Source organism: Lampetra fluviatilis, chromosome 8 (assembly GCF_964198595.1).
Source record: "Lampetra fluviatilis chromosome 8, kcLamFluv1.1, whole genome shotgun sequence".
In the NCBI taxonomy this organism is placed as follows: Eukaryota; Metazoa; Chordata; class Hyperoartia; order Petromyzontiformes; family Petromyzontidae; genus Lampetra; species Lampetra fluviatilis.
This window is the reverse complement of record NC_136282.1, coordinates 11,373,982-11,400,518: the sequence shown is the minus strand read 5'-3', so window position 1 is coordinate 11,400,518 and position 26,537 is coordinate 11,373,982. Positions and strand designations below refer to the sequence as shown.

General features: G+C 44.2%; 1 protein-coding gene across 2 annotated transcripts in view; it reads left to right on the top strand.

The window, feature by feature from the left end:
• The window catches only part of LOC144933875 (serine/threonine-protein kinase BRSK2-like), a 189,543-nt gene that overhangs the window by 143,362 nt on the left and 19,644 nt on the right, over positions 1-26,537 (top strand). For both annotated transcript variants that reach the window (XM_078859140.1, XM_078859139.1), the window contains exons 5-10: positions 1,920-2,036; positions 4,265-4,298; positions 4,641-4,709; positions 7,050-7,196; positions 9,117-9,151; positions 20,593-20,757. In XM_078859140.1, the coding sequence (XP_078715266.1) occupies positions 1,920-2,036; positions 4,265-4,298; positions 4,641-4,709; positions 7,050-7,196; positions 9,117-9,151; positions 20,593-20,757 (567 nt within the window). The remainder of the gene's footprint in view (positions 1-1,919; positions 2,037-4,264; positions 4,299-4,640; positions 4,710-7,049; positions 7,197-9,116; positions 9,152-20,592; positions 20,758-26,537) is intronic.

The following is a 26,537-nucleotide window of genomic DNA, read 5'->3' as shown; positions in this document are numbered from 1 at the left end:
ATTATGTTTCAAAGACATTTTAAGACATTAGTGTTGTGTGTTTTTAAAAAACGCATCACCGGAACTCTTGTACAACAGCAGTGAGTACAGTAATTGTTTAAGCTTTACAAACTGAACGTGTAATGATTAACAAATTGCACTATCAACCCAGAAACTTGCGTTTGATTCCCTGACATGGCTTAGATAATCGATTTCTGGTATCTGAACCGATTCCTGTGCCCCCCCCCACCGTTTTACCAACCCCGCACTGAGCAGTGTGGTAAACTGTGGTCAATCGACCTCCTCATCTGGCAGTGGATTGACTAAAAGAGCTGTCGATGCACATGTGGTATGGGGTTGGAACAAGGGACACATGCAAAGCATTTCAAGCTTCGTATTTTGTTACGCTACCACCGTGGCCCATCTGCCACCTCTGTATTTGCCAGTATTCTGCAGTTATATACAAGCCAATGTTGCCGCATCTTGATAAAATGACTGAAACACATCACCTTGGTGATTTGGGCCCATCATTGATGTTTGAAGGATCGGGACATTTTCGCAAAAGAATTCTGATGGAAATTAACATTTTTAATCTTTGTACATTGACATTTCCATGCTTCACCTTTTTATCCTGGTAAGAGGTGGCATGGTGGCGAGGTGTTGACTCCCTTGCCTGGTATACAAGAGGTCATGGGTTCGATCCTTATCCCGACCCTGACGCCCGTATTTTTGGAGTTTGCATGTTCGCCCCGTGGTCGCGTGGATTTTTCTTCCACACGATAAACCACTTTGTGGTTTAGCTACCATTTGTGACTGTCGCTTCTGAAAACAAGCTATGTGGCTCAGTGGGCCTTACCTGGTAAAATAAAAAAAAGTTTAGTTTCACTCGAGTTTTATTTTTCCTGATCATGCTCTACTCGCATTCCTGTCCCACGAAATATCCACGTCCATGTCCACTCCACAGTCCCTTCACATTAGTGAACCGGCTCGCCACTTGGAATCGCCTCTTTCTAGGCCTCCCCTCTCGCTGTATTGCCCTGGCGCGTGCATGCGACATGGACCTGATGGAAGATCGGTAAATGTAGAAAATCTGGACTGTGCTGGGACAGTGTAAGGGAGATGTTGCTGTCATTCGGGAAGCTTTTGACTGCAAATTTAAACCGAAAGGCAGACGATACCTCGAGAAAATGCACTCCTATTTTGGAACGAGGCTTTTGTCGCAATGGCTATTTATTATTCTGGCCCCCTTTCTTTTGCTTCCACGTCAAAAACAAATTAAAAAAGCTCGTATTATTTTTATTGTATTTCAGAGGCGCAGCGCGCCCTTGCTGTGTTTATCCCAGCGGGGAGTTTACATTCGGCGTGACGATCTTTAAAAGTTCCCTTCAAAATAACTAAGCAAAAAATAAAGCTGCTAGATGTTTTGATCAAGTTCTTTGTTGTTGCGTCCGTATTAAAAAATAAGAGAGAGAAAAAAGCTGTGCGCGAACGCACGTGATGTGCATTTATATTCCACGATGAACTCCGCAATTGCCAATCAGAAATGTATTTTCCCTTTTTTTGAAACGACTTGGGCAATGTGTGGTGGAGCTCGGCAAAGGATTTTGTGCGCGTCCTCCCATTGCGTGGGTGACTCACTCCAGGTGTTATGACTGACTGGATCTGCTGCGGCGTGGGAGACGAAATCCTTGAAGCCGTCAAAGCACAATACGCCGTGTGCATGCTGCTTAGCTGGCACCGATTGCAATCTCAATTCCTGAACCTTGTCTGCACCATTTACCAACGCTGTCCTATTTTATCTTCACCTAAACTACTTGTCTGTCTGTCTCTCTCCCCCCCCCCCCACGTGTCTGTTTCTATTTCTCTGCGTGTCTCTCTCCCTCCGGTTCTCCCAACTCGCCCTCCAAATTACTCTGCACCGTAATTGGCTCCTTCCGAAGCCACCGTGATTTGAAGCCAGAAAATCTCCTCCTGGATGAGAAGAACAACATTCGGATCGCGGACTTTGGCATGGCGTCTCTGCAGGTTGGCGACAACCTTCTGGAGACCAGCTGTGGGTAAGTGCGTGCAGGTTTGAGTGTGTCTGTGTGTGTGTCTGTGTGTGTCTGTGTGTGTGTGTACGTGTAGGGGGGAGCGGTAGTGTAGCGGATAGCGCACTGCGCTATGAACCCGGCGACCCGAGTTCGATTCCCGCTCATGGCCAACACCAGTGGCGATTATCTGAACCGGTCCTGGGCCTCCCCTAGGTCGACTCAGCCTCAAATGAGTACCTGGTGCGGTGTGTAAACATCGCCACTAGGGAGACAAAGGCGGTCGGGCGTGGTGCTGGCCACTCACCCCCTCGTGTGCCGTTGCGGCCTTCATAGGGGCTCGCTAACAGCACTTGTCCCTACAGTCTGTTAAGGCTACACGGGGGATCTTTGTTGTGTGCACGTGTAGGGGGGAGCGGTAGTGTACCGGGTAGCGCCGCTGCGCTACGGACCCGGCAGCCCGAGTTCGATTCCCACTCACGACCAAAACCAACACCAATAATGATTATCTGTACCGGTCCTGGGCCTCCCCTAGGTCGATTCGGCCTAAAATGAGTACCTGGTGTGGTGTGTAAACATTGCTACTAGGGAGACAAAGGCGGCAGGGGGTTGTGCTGGCCACCCACCCGCTTGTGTACCGTGCCGGCCTTCATAGGTGCTCACTAACAGCACTTGCCCCAACAGTCTGTTGAGGCTACGCCGGGGATCTTCGTCTTTGTATGCACGTGTGTGGTGAGCGGTGGCACAGTGGTTAGCACACTGTGCTACAACAAACCCAGCCGACGCGAGTTAGATTCCCAGCCACGGCTAACCTGAGTTTCAAGGGTCAGCAGAACTTTGACCAAGGCCTCCCCTAAATTGAATTTGCCTTAAATATATACTTGGTGTTTGGCCACACCACTGCTCGTGTATCATGCCAACTTTAATATATGTTCGCTAACAGCAATTGTAAGCTGGGTGGGATGGGGGGGTGTTTTGCGAGTGTGTCAAAGCGCGCGTGTGTGTGCGTATGTGGTGTTGGGATTTCGTGAGTTCATGGATATGCATGCAAGCATCTGTGTGTGCCCAGATGCAGATGTATGGAAGGGGGTGATGGATAACCCGCAACATTTCTGTATGTATGCATTGGTGTGCCTTATTAGAATTACACGTCGATAAATTTGGTATCAAAGGTCATTGGGATCACTCGTGTATCTGTAATTCTCATGGTTTGTATTTATTGCTTAACTGCTGAATATGCAAATTGTGTAGGGCTCTTAATTTTCTTTTTTGGCCGAGAAGCCCATGTTTTGCTTTAAGCATATCTGTAAGCCCCACTGTGTCTTGACACTGAAGGGAAAAATGCATGTAATCACCGTGTGAGTGCGAGTATGTATATAGTCAATTGTATTGATTCTCCACCATGAGTTCCCTATCTACCCCGAGTGACAACTGTGTAGTTTGCATCTAATGGAGTGCTTTTTTATGACTGCACATTGTCTCAAATAGAATATGGCAATGGCAGGGTCTAATTTTTATTCTGAAATATTATCATTAGAGGTACACGATGGCAATTCAAAAAAGGACCATTAACAATAAGTGTATCTGACACGGAAATTGACTTACAGCCACCTGAAAACGTGGCATGAAAATGAATTGTGAGCACATTAATTCTAGATTTGAAACTTTCGTGACTGCAAGGATTCATACTCTTAGGGTGTTTCGGTAAAGTCACGTAGGTAAAAATTTTTAATTAAAATTAATCTTTACTTGATACAGCAATCGTGCTGTGACTGTTCCACCTGAAGACGGAAGCTTGTGTTGCCTCCAAAACGTCGTGACTTTTTTTTACTTTTATTAATTTTAATTTTATTTTTTACCTACGTGACTTTACCGAAAAAACCTAAGAGTATGTGAGCACATTGTGGTGGAATCATGACACCTCACAATGTGGATTTACATGGCATAAAAATTCAACTCTCGCTCAAGATGCTGCACAAAGTAGTGAGACGTGTTCAAAAGGTAATTTTTTTACGTGTGTTTTTTTTAAGTGTGGTGTGATTGAAATCACTTCATAGATTTGGGGGGGGGGGTGGAGAAGAGCAAAGCCTTGAGCTTGCACTTGAACGGGGGCAGGGAGTTGGCAGCACAGACGCCTGGGGAAAGAGAACCTCGAAGCAAGAGAACGCCAGTGGAGAAGGAGCGACCTTCCATTGAACAGATGTCGGAAGGCCTCAAGGATTTTTGTCACGTGACTAATGTGTCTCGTTCCACAGCTCCCCGCACTACGCCTGCCCCGAAGTCATACGAGTGAGTCCACTTGACCATGTGATAACACACGAGTTAAATACTTACAATGTAACGGAGCACACAGACAGCATGGAGCAAAGCTGTCGGGAATTAAAACACCGCTTCACCAAACTGCCGAAACTTTCCTGCTCGCACTGCAAGATTTATCTTTATTAATTTTTCACACCGGCACCGTGAAACCGAACGTATGCCTATAATTACACTTTCAATAAATATTAATTAAAACAGCGCAGAGCTCTTTGTTTAGCAATGTAGACAGCACTTTTGTATTCCGTAAGTAGCGCAGCCCGAAGTTTGGGCCCATCCTCGCGCTCGCTCACTGCATCTCCGCTCTTCTGCCAGGGAGAGAAATACGATGGGAGGAAGGCTGACGTTTGGAGCTGCGGAGTCATCCTCTTCGCGCTTCTGGTGGTAAGCTCCCCTCCGTGGCAGCTGGCCGACGCCAAAATCCGTTTACACAGAGTCCCATGGAGCTACGCCGCATCCAACTTGCTTTGCTGCAAAGCGGATGTTAGATTGTCTGTGCGTGCTTGTGTGTTTCTTTTTTAGTTTTGCCTTCGCCCCCCACCCCTCCTCACTTGGCTGAGCACCATTGTATCCTGTTCTCCCTGGGTGCTTTTGATCCTGCCACAAACACGAGACTTGAAAGGGAGCGGATGTTTTTATAGCGCCACGCGAGCGGCAATGGATCCAACCTTCCCGGAAGCTTTAGTAGCTGTGGCAGCTGTCGTGCAGCGATCTTTGCTCAAAGCAATTGGACTCTGTGCTATTTTTTGACCCTCCCGCTTTCATTTCTCAAAGATGCAAAGGAAAGTTGCCCAGGGGTAGGGCGAGACGATTTGCGCGTAAATACAGACGCACGGACAACGGGACCCCTCCCGCCGCCGGTATATCTACGCCGGCCGTTGTATAATGAATACGGGGATGCGGGATAATTGAGCGGAAATTAAAAAAGAACAAATGAATGTCAAATGCAGGAGAGATACGTTTGAAGTAGCAAATAGCAACGCCAAGGGAGAAGGAGTGAGTAAATAAAGCGGAAAGATCATTCCCTCCTCGGGGGGATAAATAAAAGAGGGGAATAAAATAAAATTACAGAGCCGCAGAAAGGAAGCACACGGCGCGTGGCTAAACATAGCACGGAGGACTGTGGCACGAGATGTTGCGGATTAGTGGCTGAGGGCCCCGCAGAGGAAGCGGTGGGTGTTGGTGTTGTTGATGTTGTTGATGCCGGGAGGGGGGGGTGTGGATGGAGTGGAGGGCCTCAGTGTTGATCTCCTCGGGCTGCCCCATCGCCCGTTGCCCTGCGGCCCTCCACCCACCTCTGCAGCGGCATCGGCGCATCCCTGTGATTCGAGGAACCGAGGGGGCTGCTGCCTCGCTTCGTGAGGATTAATCACGCGCCGAGCGCTGCGTCGGTGCATCCGTCGCTCCGCAGCGACATCAGAGGGCTCCTGAATAATTAAAACTTTGACAAGATTAGCTGCCTGGGGAATTACACGTGTTTCCGTGTGTGCGGCTTATTTGGTCTACCTCCATCATAGCCCACGTTGCATCGTGTGAAGTTTCCCTCGCTTCTCTGCCCCATTTACATGTGTGTCCATGTGTGCTGTGTGCAGAATAATGCATGCGTGTTGGCCTCCGGAGTTCGACGAATATATGGTGTCTCTGTGATGTGCATGGGAACTTTTCTTAAATCCTGCAGCCTCTGTCCATCATCCAGCAGTGCAAAATGAATACACCACATTTTGTCAATTTATCAGGTTAGCGTGTGGTGGGGTAAAGTGGTTTGATGCTCCCACCTCTTCCAAGACATCTGGCCAGTGTGGCAGAGTTGGTCAAAATGATCCCCGAGAGAGAGGGGCCGTTTAGAGCACCCTCGCACTGGAGACTCTTCTATGAAGACGGGAGAAATTGGACAGGGGGCCCCATTTCATTCCTCGCACCAGGGCCAGAGTGAAATTATTGCCTGGGTGCATAATTGACACTGGGTAATCATTTTTAATTGCCTACATTTTCATCAACTTTTCTCACTTCTTCCAAGATTGGCCAGCGTAAACCAATAGGCCAAATACCCTCTAGAGCTCCCTGTAGCAGAGGCCCTTCGTCCAGCAGTGACGTGAGCAAGCAATCGCACGGCTGCACCTTTGACCAGAGCACATACCAAGCCTGCTTCACAAACAATCGCGGCCCGCGTACCTCTCTGTTGTACAAAAAACCGAGGGACACTATATCAGAGGTGTGGACTCGAGTCATGTGACTTGGACTCGAGTCAGACTCGAGTCATGAATTTGATGACTTGCGACTCGACTTGGACTTGCATAACAATGACTTTGTCCCACCTATGAGATGTGGACTCGAGTCATGTGACTTGGACTCGAGTCAGACTCGAGTCATGAATTTGATGACTTGCGACTCGACTTGGACTTGCATAACAATGACTTTGTCCCACCTCTGCACTATATATCACAGGACGAATAATATCTCACGTGGAGGAAATGCACGTAAATGCATTCCTTTTCAGTGGTTCGTTAGAAGGCAACAGACAAAAACGAAACTGGGGCCCTTTTAACGTCCCGGGAAGACTTACAAGAGGTTTTGCGGGATAGCGACCTTGACGTGACGACGACCCAGGACAATAACAACAACAACAAACCAACAAACAAAAATCACCAACCAGGACAGGTTGCCAAAGCCTAGCTGTGCTCGCGGCGTTAACCGCGCGGGGTTCTCGGTCGGGACCTCTCGCAGGGCGCGCTTCCCTTCGACGACGACAACCTGCGGCAGCTGCTGGAGAAGGTGAAGCGTGGCGTGTTCCACATGCCGCACTTCATCCCTCCCGACTGCCAGAACCTCCTTCGGGGGATGATCGAGGTGGACACCAACAAGCGACTGACGGTGAGGGCCTCACGCGCAACTCCCCTTTCAGTCCTTCCGCTACCGCTCGGTGCGGTGCGTGCGTGCGTACGGCCGTCTGGAACGTTCTTTCTGGTATTAGGAAGCCACTACAGTAATGCGCTTGCAAATCATGTCGATTATAAGGTCATTTCTTTAGAAAGTGCTTTTTGTGTTGATTCCCCCCCCCCGCACGCACGCACCTACGATTAGCATGGTTGGCTATGTATGGTGCGAAAAAAGTTCAACATCCCTTTGAACAAACAGTGCAGGTCAAACATTAACAAAAAAGTCCAATTCACTGCTCATCTAAGCAAACCGAGCTGGAAAGTAGAGGGTCTACACTTGACGAGTCATGCTCCAAGATGGCTTCCTGGCCCGGGTGTTGACCCACGTGATTATTGTTGTTATGTTGACAAATTCAATTAAATGTCAGAGATGAGAACTCGTAAAAGCACACCTTATTTCGCGTCTGTGGTTTCTTTAAATATCAGGTTTCCGTGCGTGTGCAAGCAAGATTTTTCGAATTTATTTTCGCCTTTCGTTGGCTGTTTTTTTGTTCATCGAAAATAAGTAGCTTTGGTTGTTGCCGGTGTCACCTCTTCATAAAGCGGCAACGATATTGGCCACACTTATCTGTGTCCCTCGACCTTCTGACAAACTAATGATACATAAATGTCGAGAGGGCTTTCGTTGGCAGTAATTCCCGCTATTTGGGGCCATCCATAAATGACGTCACGCACCTGGGGGGGAGTGTCAGACATTTGTGACGATCTGTGACGAGGGGGGGGGATTTGAGAAATGTGACGTCACATCAAAATGCGCAACTTTAAATAAATATAGATAACACGTTCTACTTAATTAAATAAACGTTTTAATAGATGTTTTCTCCTACAACATCAGAGTGCAGCGCCACATTACATACGCACTACAATGACAATAGTTTAAAGCGATTTGAAGCGAGTTTTATTTGGGGGGCGGGAGCTTTGTGACGTCATATTTGAGGGGGGTCTGACTTTTTGTGACGCCGTGTGACGAAGAGGGGGGGGTCAAAAATCGTCCAAAGTCGCGTGACGTCATTTATGGACGGCCCCTTTGTTTATGACATTGCTTAATGTGACCGCGTTTTGATAAAAAAAAAACACCACCAGTGGGTGATGATAACAACGACGGAAATGCCGCCAAGAAAGTTGCCTCGCTGTCCGAGGAAAAATAGTCACCGTTATAAAAATCCAATAACCGTTATACTGGTCTTTTTAATAAAATATATATAATAACAAACAGAGATGTATCTTCTTGGATAAGGCTAACTCGCCAAAACATTGCGATGCCTTTCTTTTGTCTCGGCAACGAACAAAATAATCCTCTTCGTAGCGTGTAACATTGCAGAAGCAGCAAAAAATAGAACATGCAGTGTCCATACTGTGCGGGTGCGTGGGGAGCGGTGGCGCATTGCTTAGCACACTGCATTATGAACCTGACAACCTTCGGGTTTGATTACCAGCCACAGTTAACATCAGTGAACCTCGGTGGTTTAACGAACCACTCAAATCACTCCCGCTCCTCTTCGCCAAACCATACCCATCAGTGTGGTGGAGGTATGGTAAAAATAAAAAAAAACAATGGGGAACTTTGCGCATGAAACATTTCTTAAGCAGTGAATTGAAAACGAACTTTAAATTATTACTTTATATACATTTCTATATATTCGTATTGCACACATGGCAAGAGAATGTGAAAATAATACACAGACACTCGTGGCTTTAGCTTTATATCGTAACCTCAAACGGGAAATGTAATTTATTAATGGTTTTTTTCCACAATCAGAAAATGGCACAAGAAGGTGAACACGTGATGCGTTACATACACCCGGCATTTGGTGTCTGGAATTGTGGTGGAAATGTTTCTCTTTGTGTTTTTCAGCTGGAACAAGTTCAGAAACATTCCTGGTATCTTGTGTAAGTATAAAAAAACAACTTGTGCACTCAGTAATTGCAAAATCGCAAGTGATTGCACTCTTTCCTTGCCTGGATAATTGCATTTACAAAGCCGACATTTACGATTGTTTTACTGATTTGATTGTCACAGATCAGTCGTTTGTTCCTACGAAGATATTCGGGGTTAGTCTCGTTCCAGGTTGCACGTGACATGTGTAATGAACAAGTGATGTGGTTAAAAAGCTACAAACCCGTTCATCGGCATAGCGATGACTGTTGCTGATTAGAGAGACATGCCTATGTTTCTGATATATCTATTGTTGTATCATTACACTATAAGGTTGCGCTGATTACACACAACGTGCTTGCCACGAATGAACCACAATACCATCCTGATCTCGTCAAATACCATAAACCATCACGCAAACTCCGGTCATCTTCGCAGCGGCTTTTGGTTAACCATCGAACAAAGATGGTCACTGCATCGCGCAATTTCAGATGCGCTGCTGCAGCTGTCTTGGAACACTCTTTCTTCCGATATTAGGAAGCCACTGGCTTCAATCAAGATTGAAAACTCATTTCTTGAGAACTGCTTTTTGTGTTGAGTTTGTTGTCCTTCACCCACACCTCCGATAAGCACGGTTGGCTACATACGGTGAGACAAAAGTTCAACCTTGCACACATGCATATCATGGCAAGTAATACGTTCTTATTATATATTAAACAAATTCAGGCACATTGATATGGTTGCTGCTTTTGTAACAATATCTGCAATTAAGCATTGGTCGGTGCATGCTTTTGTTTCACCAGTTGAAAACTCCAAGAGACAAGGATAGTCTCAATCTTGATTTGACTGCAGGAATCCATACTCTTTGGTTCTTTCGGTAAAGTCACGTAGGTAGAAAATAAAATAAATCACGGCAGGATAGTCTCATTGCCAAGAGTGACCTGGGGCATTAGTCTGCCAGTATGGTGCGACGGTTGCCGTGAATACTCCCAAATGCATCATTGTAGAGAACACACGCTGGTTAAAGACATCATTTTGACTGCAAAGAACAGTAAGTGGGCTTGGGCAGGACACTTTTGCTACAAGGGACGATGGCCGGTGTGGCGAGAACAATGCGGCCAAGGCAGATAATATGCCCTCGTGGCCATGCACCGTAGAGATGGAGTTATGGGATCAGCTCGTGCAGGTACCAAGTGGATCTTTACATCTCAAGACTGTGAGAGATGGAGGTGGCTTTCGGAGGCCTTTCTCCAGCAGCGGATTAATCACGGCTGATGATGATAATTGAGAGAAATATAAGGAAGCTGTATGGACAGCAGGGGTTGGTGATGGGATGCAGGGAAGACGTTTAGCGCTCGGCATGTAACCTGTTGGAAAGTGGGAGCTTTACAAAACACAGCCGCAAGCTCCCAGCGGGGACAGCCTCATTGAGCTCCTTTCAAGGTCATGGGCGAACGCAGTAACTTGGCCAGGTTCATATGAGGCTGAGAACGACAGAGATTTGTGCACGACAGCCCTCCTGTCTGGAGGAGAGCACTGTTGCTGTCTGGTCACGGAGCGTGGCATGAAATCTGCGCTGCCCCTTCCATTTTATACGCTCTGGCCGTAAATTCTTTGTGACTCGCTTGGCAGTGCTCCGCGACTCAGTATCGTGGTGAGTCGCAGTTGATGTATAAATTGTTCCCTTTAGACGCGGCAGTGATATGCAACAGGCTTTATAAATGTTTGCCCTGGCTGGAGTGTCAAAATGGGCTCCGTAAAAAAGCCTGGACTTCCGTGTTGGTTGAGGTTTATATAAGGAATGTAAACAGTCTTAATGGGTTAGTTCTTATTTGACTGCAGTCGAGATTTAGTTATTTTCTTACAGAAGCAAGTAGCTTTTGAACAAAAGATTGCATTGATTTAAAAAAAGCAAGAATAGTAACAAGTGTTTTTTCTTTTTGCTGCTCGGCTAGGCATTGTTAATGTTTGCAACATGTTTTGATCTGAAAGTAGAGCACCTCCAGCACTTTTCTGGAGGAATACAATTTGGAGCACATCAAAGAGCCATGGGAAGTCCCAGAGTAATTGGATGGCAAAGGATTTTTCCATCCAGACATTTATTTTGCATAAGCCACACAATGAAAATTGCATTGACAACAGACCCCATGAGTGCCACAAATACGCTGGTGACAAATTCCCATTCATCTTGGGCGCAATCAAATTATAGCGCATTTTTTTTAGACGTCTGGAAGAGAAAGCTGTCACCGACTGAATGTCCCACTTGCAGATGAAATGTGGCTTTAAGAGCTTATATAATAGGTCATTATTAAAAGCAAAAGGACTAATGCATGCTTAGAAACGTATTTTAAGGCATCTTTCATCTATGAGAACATTTTTCAGATGTACTCGTCGATGCAAGTGGCACCTGCCACCTTTCAGTACGTGGAGTATGGGCACGGTCTGCCTTTCTGGGGGGGTTGAAGCGCGGCCAGGTGGATAATTTTGAGCCACACCACTGACAGACAGACAAATGTCTCCACTGTCTCTATCTTGCAAGTTTTTTTTGCATCGATATTTTGCTGTGTCGCCCGTGTTGCAGACGTGGTTCACCTCTGTCTTAATTGCGCTGGGGACGTGTCTTGCAGCTTGCAGTGACGAAGCGTTGATAATGTTGTGACCAATCGAAAGTGGCTTTGGTCGTATTCTTAGGTTTTTTCGGTAAAGTCACGTAGGTAAAAAATTAAAATCTCACTTGATACAGCTATCGTGCTGTGACGGTTCCACCTGAAGACGGAAGCTTGTGTTGCCTCCGAAACGTCGTGATTTTTATATTTATTTTACTTTTATTAATTAAAAATTTTACCTACGCGACTTTACCGAAAAAACCTAAGAATATGAATCCTTGCAGTCACGAATGCTTCAAATATAGAATTGGCTTTGGTCTGTTGGCGAATCCCCACGAACAAATAAATGGGACCAGCATTTTTTTGCCAATGAGCGATCTCTCCTAGTTAACATACCAAAAAAGACTCCTGATGGTCTTTTAATGCGTGTGCACTGGTGCAAAATCATGAGTCATTTATAGGCCAATAGCCGAAGATAAGACATCATCAAGAGAAGTAAATACGGTATAATGAGATGTTTTTAATTGTTACAGTTTTAGTTGCAAATTTGCCCTTGGTGTGTTTTTTGACCTGTAAACACTTGGTTTAAGAGCGTGTAAAATAAAATAAGTTTATGTATTTATTTATGAACTTTGGCCAAATTATTATTTTAATTATCAACCTTTACTGCATTTGTGTTTTTACTCTTGCAATCCCAATAAGAACAATAAGAAAATATCCATTTATTGTCAATATATATTTTTTCTATATATACACGTCATGGCCAAATGTGAGACCTAATTTTATACCAGTAATATAAAACGAAATCAATAATGAAGTAAACATTATGACTGTTTTTATTTTGTGTCTATATATACACAGTATACACACCCCACACCAAAGACACAAATATCCTGTTGAGCCTTGTAGACTGTTGGGGCAAGGACTGTTAGCGAGCACCTCTAGTATAGTGCAGGGTGGTCCAGATGTCTTGTTTACCCCAAAATGAATTGACCCCTGACATATTTTTCCTTTGTATATAAATTTATTTTTTAAATAAACCTTACTTCAAAGATATTAAGTTTTAGACAATTAAATGGGCGTCACACGACATCGGGACCAACCTGTGCAAGATGGTGGATAACGTGGCAAGTACCATGCCTGGCTGCCATTGCCGCCCCCCCGCATTGATATTCACACACCACATCCGGCACTCATTTAAGGCTGAGAAGACTCAAGAGAGGCCCAGAGCCTTCTCAGACACGACTGACCACTGTTGCCGACAAGTACTGTGGAGCGCGGTAAGCGAACCAGTGCACAATTGCTCCCCACGTACGTATCTAATACGCTAGCTTCTTTTCCCGTCCTAGGACGGAAGCTGTAATAGTTACGATTTTTTTTAGCAGAGTATGATGGTATATTGTGTAAATTTAATGGCAGTGAATTTTGCACAAAACGAAGTCATCAAACACTTCACTGCATTTCACTGTAGCACTGTATTAATGGCAGTGAATCTTGCATTAAACGAAGTCGTCAAACACTGCACTGCATTTCACTGTAGCACTGTATTAATGACAGTGAATCTTGCACAAAACTGGCATAAAACACCTCACTTCATGTCACTGAGGCACTGTATATAATTGACCTTCAATTTGTTCAAACTCACTGTTTTGATACTTTATTCTCTTCTGCTTTCGGTCGCTGGGGTTGAAATAAATTGGAATTCGATACAATATCTGGAAAATCACCGAGAAATGTCCATTTTACCATAACGTAGAAGCATAAATTAGACTTACCTTTTGTCTCAAGTGCTGAATAAATAAAAACACCAAATCCACTTTGTTGCTGCGTAGAATTATTTATTAGATTCACCTTCAATAAAGAAACGTCAAACTTAAAGCGAATTTGTGAGAAAAAAAAGTCTTTCCGCTCGACCATAATGACGGAGGGGTGCGGCATGTGGAGTGACGCCACGCGCGTTACACACAGACATACATTCTTGGTTCATTATAGTCGTAATAACAAGACAAAGCCATACAGACCGCTTGGACAAGTGCTGTTAGCGAGCACCTAGTAAGGCTGAAATACACATCTGAATATACATGTTGCTTACCCCCCCGCCCCCCTCCAACGTTACCTGCCATTTTCAGGTGCGTGCCGGTGCATTCGCACCGACACTGTGGCAGGGTGTGCCAAGGTAAAGTTTGAGAAGGTGCGCTGCTGGTGGCAAATTACCTGCAGCCCCCCCTCTCCCCCCTGGGGAGCCATCGTAATCCCACTCGCATCCAGGTGGCGTGGCTCTTCAGTCACCATGCACAGCTGTTGTGTGGGAACCCGCTCCTCTTCCACTTACTGCAGCCTAATTACGTAAATGAGGTCAAGGATGGGGTCACAAATTGTGGGTGGTATTTGTTTATTTTGCTAAAATTTATTCTTTGTGTTGTGTCTCCCGACAGCTCCGTCCTGGCCATTGCCAGTGTCGAGCCTTTATTGTAAAATGGAATTTGCTTGTTGTTTTGTTCTGTGTTATTGCCATAAACGGAACTAATATACATTTTACGAATCTTATTTTTGTCTTGGAGAGGTTTTCCATCATGCGCTGAATGTTAACTTCGTTGGACTTTTCTCGGTGGCCTTTTGGAAATGCATGAAGGGAAAAGTATATTTTTTTACAGTTCGTTTTATGTTCAACTATTGAAGACCAATGCTGATAAAGTAAATTAGCTTTGGCTTAAGCTGGTGCATCTTGATTTTTCAGATACGAATGAAATGACATAGCCGATCACTCTCTTTCTATAAAAAAAACTGATACAGTGATAAATGAAGACTTGTTTCGAATTTCATGGTGTGGTGTCGGAAGGTCAGGCAGTCATACCATAACCAAGGAAGAATGAGAAAATAAGCAGGTTGTGATCGCCAGACCAAGACGGACAGAGGCGTTCGCGTCCAGTGCTAGCTACCACCGCACTCACTCCCAAGTCCCAGAGGCAGTGAGGTTTTATTTATTAATCGATGAGGTATTACATTTTTTTATGTCGCAGGTCGTAATGAGAAAGGTTATAGTCTTGGCAAAGTGAAAATTGGGGAAAGATGAGGAGAAGAAGGAGGAGGAGGAGAAGAAAAGGACAGAGCAGAAGTGGCACTCGCCCAAGGGACAAAGGGAAGCCGTGAGCAAGAGCGCGCACTGCGATGAAAGGAGAGAGAGAGGGAGCGAGATAGAGAAGACGGTTCGGTGTCACGGCGGGATAATGGACAAGCCCGTTATACACCTCGTACCGATAAGATAGAGCTGCTGCAGAGGCTTAACCGGTCACCTGGGCCTCGGGTGCCTTGTCGTGCGACCGAGCCTCCGAGGCCCTGTGACCCCAATTAAGGTATTTCGGGACGCGCTGCCGGATTAAAGCGAGGTGGAAGCGAAAAGTTGCGAGCGTTTTTGTGCGTGGTGGGGAAAAAGCATTCTGAAAATCCGCGGGTCGGAATTGAAAAGCTCCGAGTGAACGAAGGCTGCAGCGCAGGTACACATGGACACATTGTTACCGCTAGATTTGTGCACGGGACACGGTGTAGTAAATTCTCTTATTGATCCCGTCATGGTCTCGTGTGACACATCCACTTTGCGGCCTTAATTTTATAAAGGAGAGCGACAGGAAAGGAAGGGGGGGGGGAAATTACGGACTTGGTGCTGTTTGGACCACTTTATCGAATGGGCTGGATTTCATTGCTGAATGACGATCTGTCACCCTGTGTCCAGCGAGGGCGAATGAGTGCTCGTCCCAATGAGAGCGGTGTTTAAATTCTGGTCAAATTTGCAGTGGGGGTGACATTTCACATCGAGATCGGTGTGTCACAGTTTAGCTTCCATCTTTGTAGGTCGATAAACTTTCTAGCTTTGCTCGACTTTTCACATGAACGAGAGCGACTCGACAATGAGCTGATATTATCTGCTCGTGGAAATGATTTCCCTGTCGTTTCTAGTGGTATTAAATATTCTGACAAGGATGGGGGAGTCAATATTAGAAGTCGGTTCATATTAAATTTGGATCGATTGTCTCTGTGTGTTGCTTTAAGTGTGGCCTAGGGCGTAGCAAAGTCAAAACAGTGTGAGGATAAATATTTAAATTACTCGGGGTAATATTAGTATTCGGACTTGCATTACACCGTGCCCATGCCGAAATGGTCAGCCAGATATCACGCGATGTTACTGGTACCATAAAACGTGAAATTAGTCAACTGATTTTTTTTTAAATGGTTCACGCATAAACTTGCATTTTAACAAAGTTTTTACACGAAGACAAAATATGAATGTCTCCCCGAATTTCTGGTTATATATTTACAGCAATAGTCGTTCATATAACTATTGAAATTCTGTAGGCTGTTATATATAATTACAAGAAAGATATTTTTTTCATTTTGGAATGATGAAGGATGATGGTCAGCCGGATATATAATTGAATCGGTTTACTTGTTGAATTGGAAAGGCCGAGCTGTTTATTTATAACCGGAGATTTTCACAAAAGCGGTTTCCATGGCAGGGATATTATAACACATGTGCTTTTTATCCATCACCTTTTGTATTTCAAAAACATTTATTTTCTATAATCAAATTTACTGTTAACCTCTACGTGTGCATGCCATCCACATGTTTCTTGGTTACTGTCAACACAACCATATCCCGGTGCTGAGAGAGACAGAGAGCCAAGGCAGCAGAGAGAGACAGAGATGAACACATTTTTTTTTAACATGATGGCTATTTTTCAATAAATGCCCCTCCTTCGGCGATTACACAAAATCTTGATATTTGGGGGGGAAGGAAAGAGATTTGAGATGCAATTGTTTTTTCCACTTGCAGATGAACCTGCTGTGCCCTATCCATGAAAGGGCATATTTCCGCTATTTGCACTTTAATCCCATGGCCGATATTTAAAGGCACGGAGCAAGCAGAATTGATCAGAGTCGACGGTAAACTGTCATAAACAGAGACGTGATCGCGTGTGACGATAGCGCACGACTGCTATTTACAATACGTCGTGTTTTCTCTGTGTCCTCAGCGTTCATGTAGAGTTTGGTAATGAGCATGTGTGTGTGCGTTGCGTCAGTGGGTAAGACAGCTGTCTGTAAGGAACCCGTTTCTATGGTGACCAGCAGATGGATCTCTTCACCATGGAAACGGGTGCTTCAGCAGATGGCATTCGGTCAGCATTCCAGACAATGGTTGTAGAATTAAAAATAGAAATCCTGGATCATGTGCTCGGGGATGTACATAATTGTTAGACTTCAAACAAAGATTTAAGCCACCCTCATCCAATGCGCTGTGGGAAAAGCCAACATGTAATGATGTTCAAGGATTGGAAGGTGTGTCAGACGCACGCTGGCGCCACCTACACCGAGTCTCCTGACGCGGCTGTGATCACGCGTGGACAACGTCGGCCGTGGCTCGCCTCTCTAACTGCCCGACCACCACACGCTGCTGATTCCCAGATTCTGCTGCTTCTTCGTCTTCTTCGTGTGGACGATGTTGATGTCGGGCAACAAATGCAATTTTACATTGAGGTGGTCGCGCCAGATAATTGTGTCCGGAGCTGCGGAGTGTATCGGTTTGACGATGCCTCATTTTCTTAGATGTGAAATCATGAATTGAGTAGTGATATTTCGCCATGGTCTGAATTCCTGATGAATGCTGCCGACTTGAACGACGGCACATTTCGGGCCTCGCTGTCGCAGTGCACTTGTGACTAACTGTGAGGCATCGTCACAAGCCTGCGCAAAGCGTGGCATCTACGTACGACGTTAATTTAGGCAGCAAGACATAACAAAAGCATATATGTTTTGCTGACAAGCGGGGTGGTTTTATAGCCAGGCCATGCACACATGGTGTCTGGAGCAGGGCCATTCAGCAGCACGACTGTTTGCGAGTGTAAATGATTCACCCCTTACAGAGATTTAATGAAGTCTCAAGATTCAGGGAGGGGCACCATTCTATTCAAGAACCGGTTTAGTTTTTTTTTGTCTCGTTTTCGCCATCTCATTGATATTGTCGTTTATTCCGTCCCGTTTGTACAGTTTTTGTCCACCACTCCAGTAGCCTAAAAGTGAACGTTCGTAGATTGTTTGTATGAATTGTAGAATGCTCCTATCTCGCATGCACAATTCGATGCATGACTCATCAGTGTAAGGATCTATTTTAATTGATGAACGGCTGCATCATTACACTTATAGTTTATAGCCAAGCATATGTAGTGTGCTACTGGTGTAACAATTTCTATTAAGCAAGCGTGGATTGCTTTGAAATCCATTCAAAGAATCAATTTTTAATTAACAACTATCTGCTCAGTAGCATGTTTGATTTTTTTTTACTTGGGTACAGCGGTATGTGTGTGGCAATGCACAACCACAACCATTATTGTACAGGATTACAATGTTATTTTAAAATTCATTTTTTATTCAGTTTTTCCAGAGGGTACCGTACAAAATTAAGCAGCAAAGTATTTAAAATGGTCAGAGAGATAACACGAGGGCACCTTGTATTATAAGAATTCTTCTCTACAGATTATTCCGCAGATATGGAAGCATTTCCCCCAATGTTACCGGCGCTCCAGCGTCGCACGGTTTGGTAACAGAGGACAGTGCAGAAAATTCCATTGCTGCAAATGTACTTCTATGCTTCCCGCCTTCACAAACCCGAACTGGCTAACAACCACGAACCGCAAGGCATGAAGGGAGGCCCTCATCCAGCATTACGTGAGCTCGGGGGATGTACATTTCTGTACACACAGAGGCGTTTTAACACGACATCTTACAGTTGCAGAATTTCTGCTGGCTCATTGATATGCCTTGAGGTGTCCTCACAGTGGCTGCTCTGTCATCAGCACAACTTGACAGCGACATGCCAGATGGGTAGGTTTCCGAAATCAATGAAATAAGCCAGATGTAATCAGGGCATGCCCCTACGACCTGTAGCCGATCGCTTCCTCCAGGGGAGAGAAGCGTCTATGTGATCATCACCATGCATCACAAACATGGGCAGTGCTGTGTCTTTAAAAGTTGGCTGAAGGCTGCATTGTAAAAACATCTGATCGATGCGAGAGTGTATACGTTTCGCAAACGGGCAATAGAAATAATGTTCCTAAGTAATACCTACAAGCTAAAGATACACGTGGATAAATTGTTAACACTGTTCTGCGCGACATTCGCAAAGTAAATAGGGCAAAGCATTGGCTATATTGGCATTTTTATTTCTCAATACAATTATTATCTAATACAATAACTCGTACATGAAACCAGGTGATTACTAATGCATGAAATGCCACTCGCTGATGGATACTGCTACCCACTGATGCTTTTTTAATAAAATGTCAGGAAGATATTTTTTTACACACACACACGTATTAAAAAATGTAGGGCACAGAAACTAATTTTACGCCGTAATCTTTGAAGGCTCCGCGTGCGGCGACGCGCAGGAGCGGGATATTTTCACATTTCGGTGGCTTGGGGAGTATCGTTGCAGTGGAACTGAGATTGCCACCGATCAAATGTCAGAGAATATATCACCCCACAAAATAATATTTCCCCTATGAACAATTCTTTTGATATCGGTCCCCTTCTTAAATATGCGTCGCGCTTCATTTTCTGCAACAAAGCAGCATTTCGTAAGGAAGCGGTATGAAAGCAAAACGTTAATATCTGTCGAAGCTTTCAAGACCACGAAACAAACAGGCAATAACTCAATAGTAATCCATAGCATGAAATGTCTATATAAAACGTTGTTGACTAATGGGCGAGGATTATGTGCGACACGGATATGATTTGTAGCAGAAAAGTCGCGCGACTCCTACAATTGAGTAATGTCAGCCCCCTTTTTGATACAGTGCTGCACTCTTCAACGTGCTGGCTGTATCACCCTGTCCTTCTCTGCACCGACCGCTCTAGGACACGGCAATTAGTGTGTATAGTTCTGAGTCAAAGGGGTGAACTCCTCAGTGTGTATGGGGGTGACGGGAGGCTAGATGAGATTTTGAGAGGATACGCACCCCCCACCACCCCCACCACCACTTCTTCCCTACAATTGATGCCAGATGGTACATGCCAATTATAGCCCCGCAACGCGTGCATGCTTCAGCAGCTTTTATGGAGCAGCACCTGCAAGTGTGGAATATTAATGGCCGGGTGTGCTCCATCTTATGAATGGGGGGTGGATTTTGAGACTCTCCACCTTGAGACCTTCTCCGGATAGTCGAGTTCAGTGCAAATGGGAATGCCCTTCCGCCGTAGGCCGACAGCCTGCCAGACCTGGTGCATGTGTCACATGCTCGGTGTCAAGTGACCTAACGCTCAACAATATTGACACTGCCGTCACATTTTGTTGACACGAATTATAATGACTCATCAATAACGTACAAATGCGTGTTTGCAAATTAAGTTTAATTCCGTTTTTATTAAATTAGACGAGAGTATTGCAATTCTAAAATTTAATATTTGCTCAAATACTCCATTAAGTTGTACCCTGGATGTGTGTATCAGGTGAAAACAGTGTCGGTGAAAGCTTTTGCACAGTGGTTAAACGCACTGTGTCATGAACCCGACAAGTCGAGTTTGATTCCTGGACACAGTTAACATCGGGAGCTAGTAATACTTGACACCTTTCTGGACTAACCATTCACTAACACTGACTGAGATCAGTGTGTTGAAGTATAGTCAAATAACCTCCCTCTCGACACTGCATGGAGGAGTGGGCGGGGGGGAGTGGGGTCTTCATCCAGCAGTGGATAGCCAACGATACAGTGTATATACACACACATATATGATGGCGCCTGCAGCGTGGGAGCTACGCGTTGCCGCTAAATCGTTGTCGCTTCTCCCTCAAATTCCCCCAGAGGTGCGAAGAACGAGCCGGAGCCAGAGCAGCCGGTGCCACGGAAAGTGACGCTGCACCCCATCCAGGGCGTGGAGGACATTGATCCCGACGTGCTAGAGAGCATGAACTCTCTGGGTTGCTTCCAAGACAAGAGCAAGCTCATCCAGGACTTGCTGTCCGAAGAGTGAGTGTGCGCCGTGGTTGGGCCGGGTCCCTGCAAAAACGAGGGATTTGATTTAATTCTAGATTTGAAGCTTTCGTGACTGCAAGGATTCATATTCTTTGGGGTTTTTTTTCGGTAAAGTCACGTAGGTAAAAAATTAAAATTAATAAAAGTAAAATAAAAATATAAAAATCACGACGTTTCGGAGGCAATATTATGCTTCAGCCACACCGAACCTCACAAAAAAAATAATAATATTCAGGGCCTACCTTGGCTCCTCCCACCCTCAACCAGTATATATACAAGGACTGTTTTCTTGGAATTTCTATCACTTGATACAGCAATCGTGCTGTGACGGTTCCACCTGAAGACGGAAGCTTGTGTTGCCTCCGAAACGTGATTTTTATTTTATTTTTATTTTACTTTTATTAATTCTAATTTTTTACCTACGTGACTTTACCGAAAAAAAACCTAAGGATTTGATTTAAGTCCACATTTTAAGTTGAGCTGCGTGTGTACGTCTTTGTCTTCGTGTGATGGCCCAAATTCAGAAGTTGCTTTATCATCGGCCATAAATATATTCGCTGCTGGATGAAGGCATCCGCTCGCAATCGCTGTTTCTCATGTGATGTTGGAAATCCGTCTCGCACCTGCTCGTGCTGACGTCATTGCTCCATCTCTCAGGTGGGGGTCCTCTCGTTAGTGTTGTTTTTAAATCCTTTATATTAAGTTCGCTTGCTTGCTTACGACCGTGCAAATCTTTCTGTCGTTTTTTTAACCCACTTCCCGTGATCCAATCGAGCTGACATTTTCCACACAGACTCGTTCTACGTGACAATTAATGTTCGTGAATTTTTTTTTCCAAATTTTACACTTTTTAGGACAAAAATATTATATTTAATTACCAATTGCTTAATGGTGCAATGCTATCATCTGACCCATAGGTGGCAGCCATCTCAAGCCAGAGGACGAGAGGACTCTAGCCGCCACGCATATAAAGGATTTATAGTGAAAAACTTTGTTTTTACGGGTTATACTTGTTTTTTGCTGTCATTCCGTTGTTAGTCTTGACCACTCGCCGCCATCCTTTCTTGAGACATGTCCTGCCAAAGCCCACTTGTTCTTTGTAGCGGTCATTATTACGTCCCTACCTTGGCCATGTTCTCTAATCCATGCCTTCCTCAGTCTGTCTCTCGGCGTAATTCCGAGTGTGCACCTCTCCCTGCTTCCCTGCGCACTGCAGTTTTAACTCCATTTGATTTGTCAGTGTCATTCAGGGACCATGTTTGAGGCCTGCACTACCACGGGGTGTGGTTGGGGAAGAATTTTACTGGGCAAAATGCCTGGTTGATTGGTGGGCCCAGTGCAACGTTGTACGGTATACTGTGTATGTGAGTGCTTGAATGTGTGTCTGAAACTCTTGTCTCAAGAGCCCTTTGTGGAACCCTTACCAATGACTGCATGTACATTCGGATGACTATGAGGGGACTCGTATAGGTTGCGTTCATCTTCTTTTTCTTCACATTTGAATTTAATGAACCTTCGATTGGTACGGTCGGCTACGTATGGTGCGAAAGGAAGAAAATGAACGCATGGAGGGTAAAAATGGCAGAGATGAGGAGCTAAAGTCACAGGAGAGGGAGGAAACGACACCATATGTGTATGTACGTTGAACTTCTTTTGCACCGTACGTAGCCAACCGCGCTAATCAACGAGGTGCACAACAATGCCAGCATATAATAATAACAATAACATTATCTGGGGCGGCATGGGATTCACTGATTATTTTGTACAAAAAATATGTTCCGTTTACATTTGGCTTCACTGATTATAATTTTAGATAGTGAATTATACGTGTTGTTGCCAATACCAAATATGCGATTGTTTATATAGAAGACATACTCTACTTGTTTTCAAGTCATATCTCTAATACCTCTGTTTCATTACACCGTATTTTAAAATGCAACATGAAAAATAATGAGCGTTGGTGAAAATATAAAGAAGATAAAAAAAAAAGGAATTCCAGGAAAAATAATTGTGAGAAAAAACCAAATTGTGAAAAATCTTTTCCTGGTTTCTTTTTGTGTCAAATTTATGAAAACAAAGACACGTGGGACTGGGGACACGCGTAAACTTGCAAAAATAAAGGTCACTGGAAAAATAAATTCAGAATCACACTGGCAGGCTTTTACCTTTTCTATATGAGTTATTTTATCTACAGGGAAAAAAAGGGTTCTTACAAACAAAATATTTGCATTTCATTTTTGCAAGAATCATATTGAATTTTAGGAAAAAGAAATCCACAGTAAGTACTTATTTTGATATACACTGGCTTGCGTATTGCAAAAAAATAACAACGCAAGATTGCTTTTTTTTCTTTCGTTTGAGCTCATCAAGCTATTGCCAACGGGGGTAAAATGATTTCATAATTCAGTCGTATCGGCGCAGCCATTTATTTTTTTAGTGCTCTGCACTGAGCACGGAGGCAAATGTGAAGTTGACTGCTGTGTTAAAAGATTACTCGACTGACAAGTGTGTAACTGCATCTTGGCAGAAAAGACCTCATTCATTCAATGTGTAATTAGTAATAATCTGAGGAACAGTAATTATGCAACATTCCTCCAGTTAGTTATTTTTCTGGGTTTTTTGTTATATTCCATAGCACTTAAAGTCTGTGAACATGAAGAATATATAGTATTTATTTTTTCACATCGGTGTGAAATAAAGGAATATGTGTTAACAATAATATATATTTTGTGGAAGAGAATTTCTTATATTACAGAATCCCATAAAAAAAATTGTTTGCACTTTTTTATTGTGAGCAAAATGCCAAAAATGACACACGAAAGTGTTTTCTCACAATCGTAAGCTAAAAATATATTTCACCATTAACCCTATGTATGACCAAATCATGCAGACTATTCCCTATTTCCTCATATCTCAAAAGCTAAGCGGTCTTGAGCCTCGATCGTGCTTTGATGGGCGAGCACCATGCATAAGAAAGATTGTTATAGGCCGCTGCAGCCTTATTATATCGTTGGCATCAGCGAACAGCGTAGCAACATCCATCGTTTACACTGTACGGTACTCCAACAGGCTGCTCCCGACCATGACCAGCATGCTGAATCATGGTCTTGTACCACCCCACGGCATTAGGAGGCCCTTATCCGGCAGCATATTGAAAACAAAAAAGGCTCTACATGATTATGTGCAGCACATTCGTCGTCTGAAAACCTGAGTTATGCATGTTCAGCTGCTCTTTTTAAAGACATTCGAAAAGAGCTTGCTCTTTGTGCATTACAGAAGGGATTTTTGTCTAGTGACCTTGACTTCTGCATGTCCAGGGGCTCAAACCTGACTAAGGCCGCTGAAATAAACACCAATCTAGAGCAGTTTTTTTTTTCTACCGGAGAGGTCCCTACAGAGAGGCATCAGACCTCAGGTGGTCACATGGCCCTATTATCCTTCCCACAACCCCCTGCCGGCTAATGGCTGTAAATCATCGCTCATTATTTGTGTCCTGTGGAGGGAGAGTGAGGCGAGAAAGTAATAAAAGGTAGCGCCTTAGGGTGTGCGGAGATGTATGCCAACAGATGTGAGCAGCCTATCACCTCCTTATCTGCTGTTCCCTTGCGGGGGGGGAGCAAGCGCACATCGGAATGAAGAAAAGAAAAAATATCAGTATGAGGACGCATGATGTTATTGTATACGTGCTGGACATAACGGGATGCTGCCCTGCTGGATGGAAGGGTTAGCACGCTGGACTTGCAATTGGGAGGTCGCGAGGTCGATCTCCCCGGCCCCGCAGTTCTGAAATATTGGCCAAGTTTCTCGAATCATATCCACCTCTCACCACAGCAGTATAAATGGATATGTCACAATTAGTTGTATCGGCAGGTCACCTGCAGTGGGGTCAAGTATGGGTATTCCATCTCTTCCAGGACATCTGGTCAGTATGGAAGAGTATTCCAAATCAGAATATTTCTTTAGGCAGGAGGAATCCGATGAGCTATGAAACTATTTTTCGCAGATGTCCAGTATGGGGGTGGTGGGTCAGCAAGTTACAACTGACACGAATGCAAAAAAAACAACCGATAGGAGTACAAAATAGAGAAAATGATAAGCAAGTAACGAAATATAAATAAATAATAACTACATTAAGTATACTCTTAGTTTTTTCGGTAAAGTCACGTAGGTAAAAAATGAAATTAAAATTAATAAAAATAAAATAAAAATGTAACAACATTTTTTTATTAACTTTATTTTCAATTTTTACAAACGTGACTTTACTGAAAAAACTAAGATTATGAATCCTTGCAGTCACGAAAGCTTCAAATCTAGAATACATTAAGTATATAGGTCCAATTTATCAACATTGGGCAAGACAGGAAAAAGCAACAAACCAATCCCAGACCACACCAAGATAACGCCACACAGTAGCCCCTCAATAAAATGGCACATTAACATTGAACTATCGACACACGGGTAATGATCAAAGTTACAAATCACATTGGCAAATGCGACTGTAGTCAGCACTGATTGTCCTGCTTCAGGCTGTCGTGAGCCCTCTGTTGGAGACCCTTCTCCCAGCAGTGGCGTGAGCGAGCTATTGCGGGGCAGTGCCTTTACCTGTCACTGTACACCGAATTTTTCATTTTGAAAGGAGACTTGCTGTCTTATCGGGGTGTCATTTGATTTGGTTTGAACAATAATGTACAGCCCTTTGTCATTCCATCTGCTGGATGAAGGTCGCCCCCTCTTCCCTCCCCCACCACCACCCTCCTCCAACCGTGTTGGTCACGTTTGACCACACTTCACCGCGGTGCTGAGTCTGGGGTTGTGAATGGGTTAACCGGCAAAAACCGGCTCAGAAATCGCTCGCCGCTGATGATAGCTACGGCTGGGAGTTGAACGCGAGTCACCGGATTCATGGTGTGGTGGGTTAGCACCACCGCGCTCTACCCTGGTTTATTACCTTGAATAATGTGTCCATACTTCGTAAACATTTCGTTATGTTCTTCTCGAGTAACGGCAAAACACGTACGCGAAATACATTCTTAGTTGCAGATCGACAGAGACACGAGAATATTCCGCTTTGCTGAACTTAACAGATGGCCCAGACCATTAATCAGAGGGATGTGACGTGTTTTTTAGGAATTTGGATTAGCATAGATTAAAGATCAACATTTGACATATTACGCGTGGAATTTCCTCTTAGTTGTACATCTGCTGCAAAGTAGGATGATGATCAAGAGGAAGCTGAGCTTTGGGGATACAGAAAAAGATTATAGGATTAAAAAATATGGAAATACAAGGAGTGTGGCAAAAACAAACCGCTGTGAAAGTTTGGTGATTGCATATATAGGTGAGAGAAAATAAACACACTCCTTGAGTGGCATAAAATCATTGTTGGTTCATAAAATCACTGTTGGTTCTTCTCTCTTGAAACCCTTTTTAAAATTGTTATCCCTTTCGATGTGGAATCCTTTGTCATAAGCCTGATTTGATTAGATCCTGGGGACCACGTATTTGCTCAGTTTTACAATTCTAAGTTCCATATACTCTTTAAGACTTTGCTTTGGCAAAAAGCAAGTACCAATATGAATGTAGATGTATGTATATTTGAGCAATCAGCTGCTCAGCGGAAAAATTGGAAATGTAATATAGATGTGAAAGTTGACTCTGTCACGGTTTATTTGTTCGGGGAAAAAATGTTTATCAGCACATTAGCATTCCGAGTGTGTACGTATTGACACGTTGTACAACATTATATATTAATAATACGAATCGTTTAGAGATGT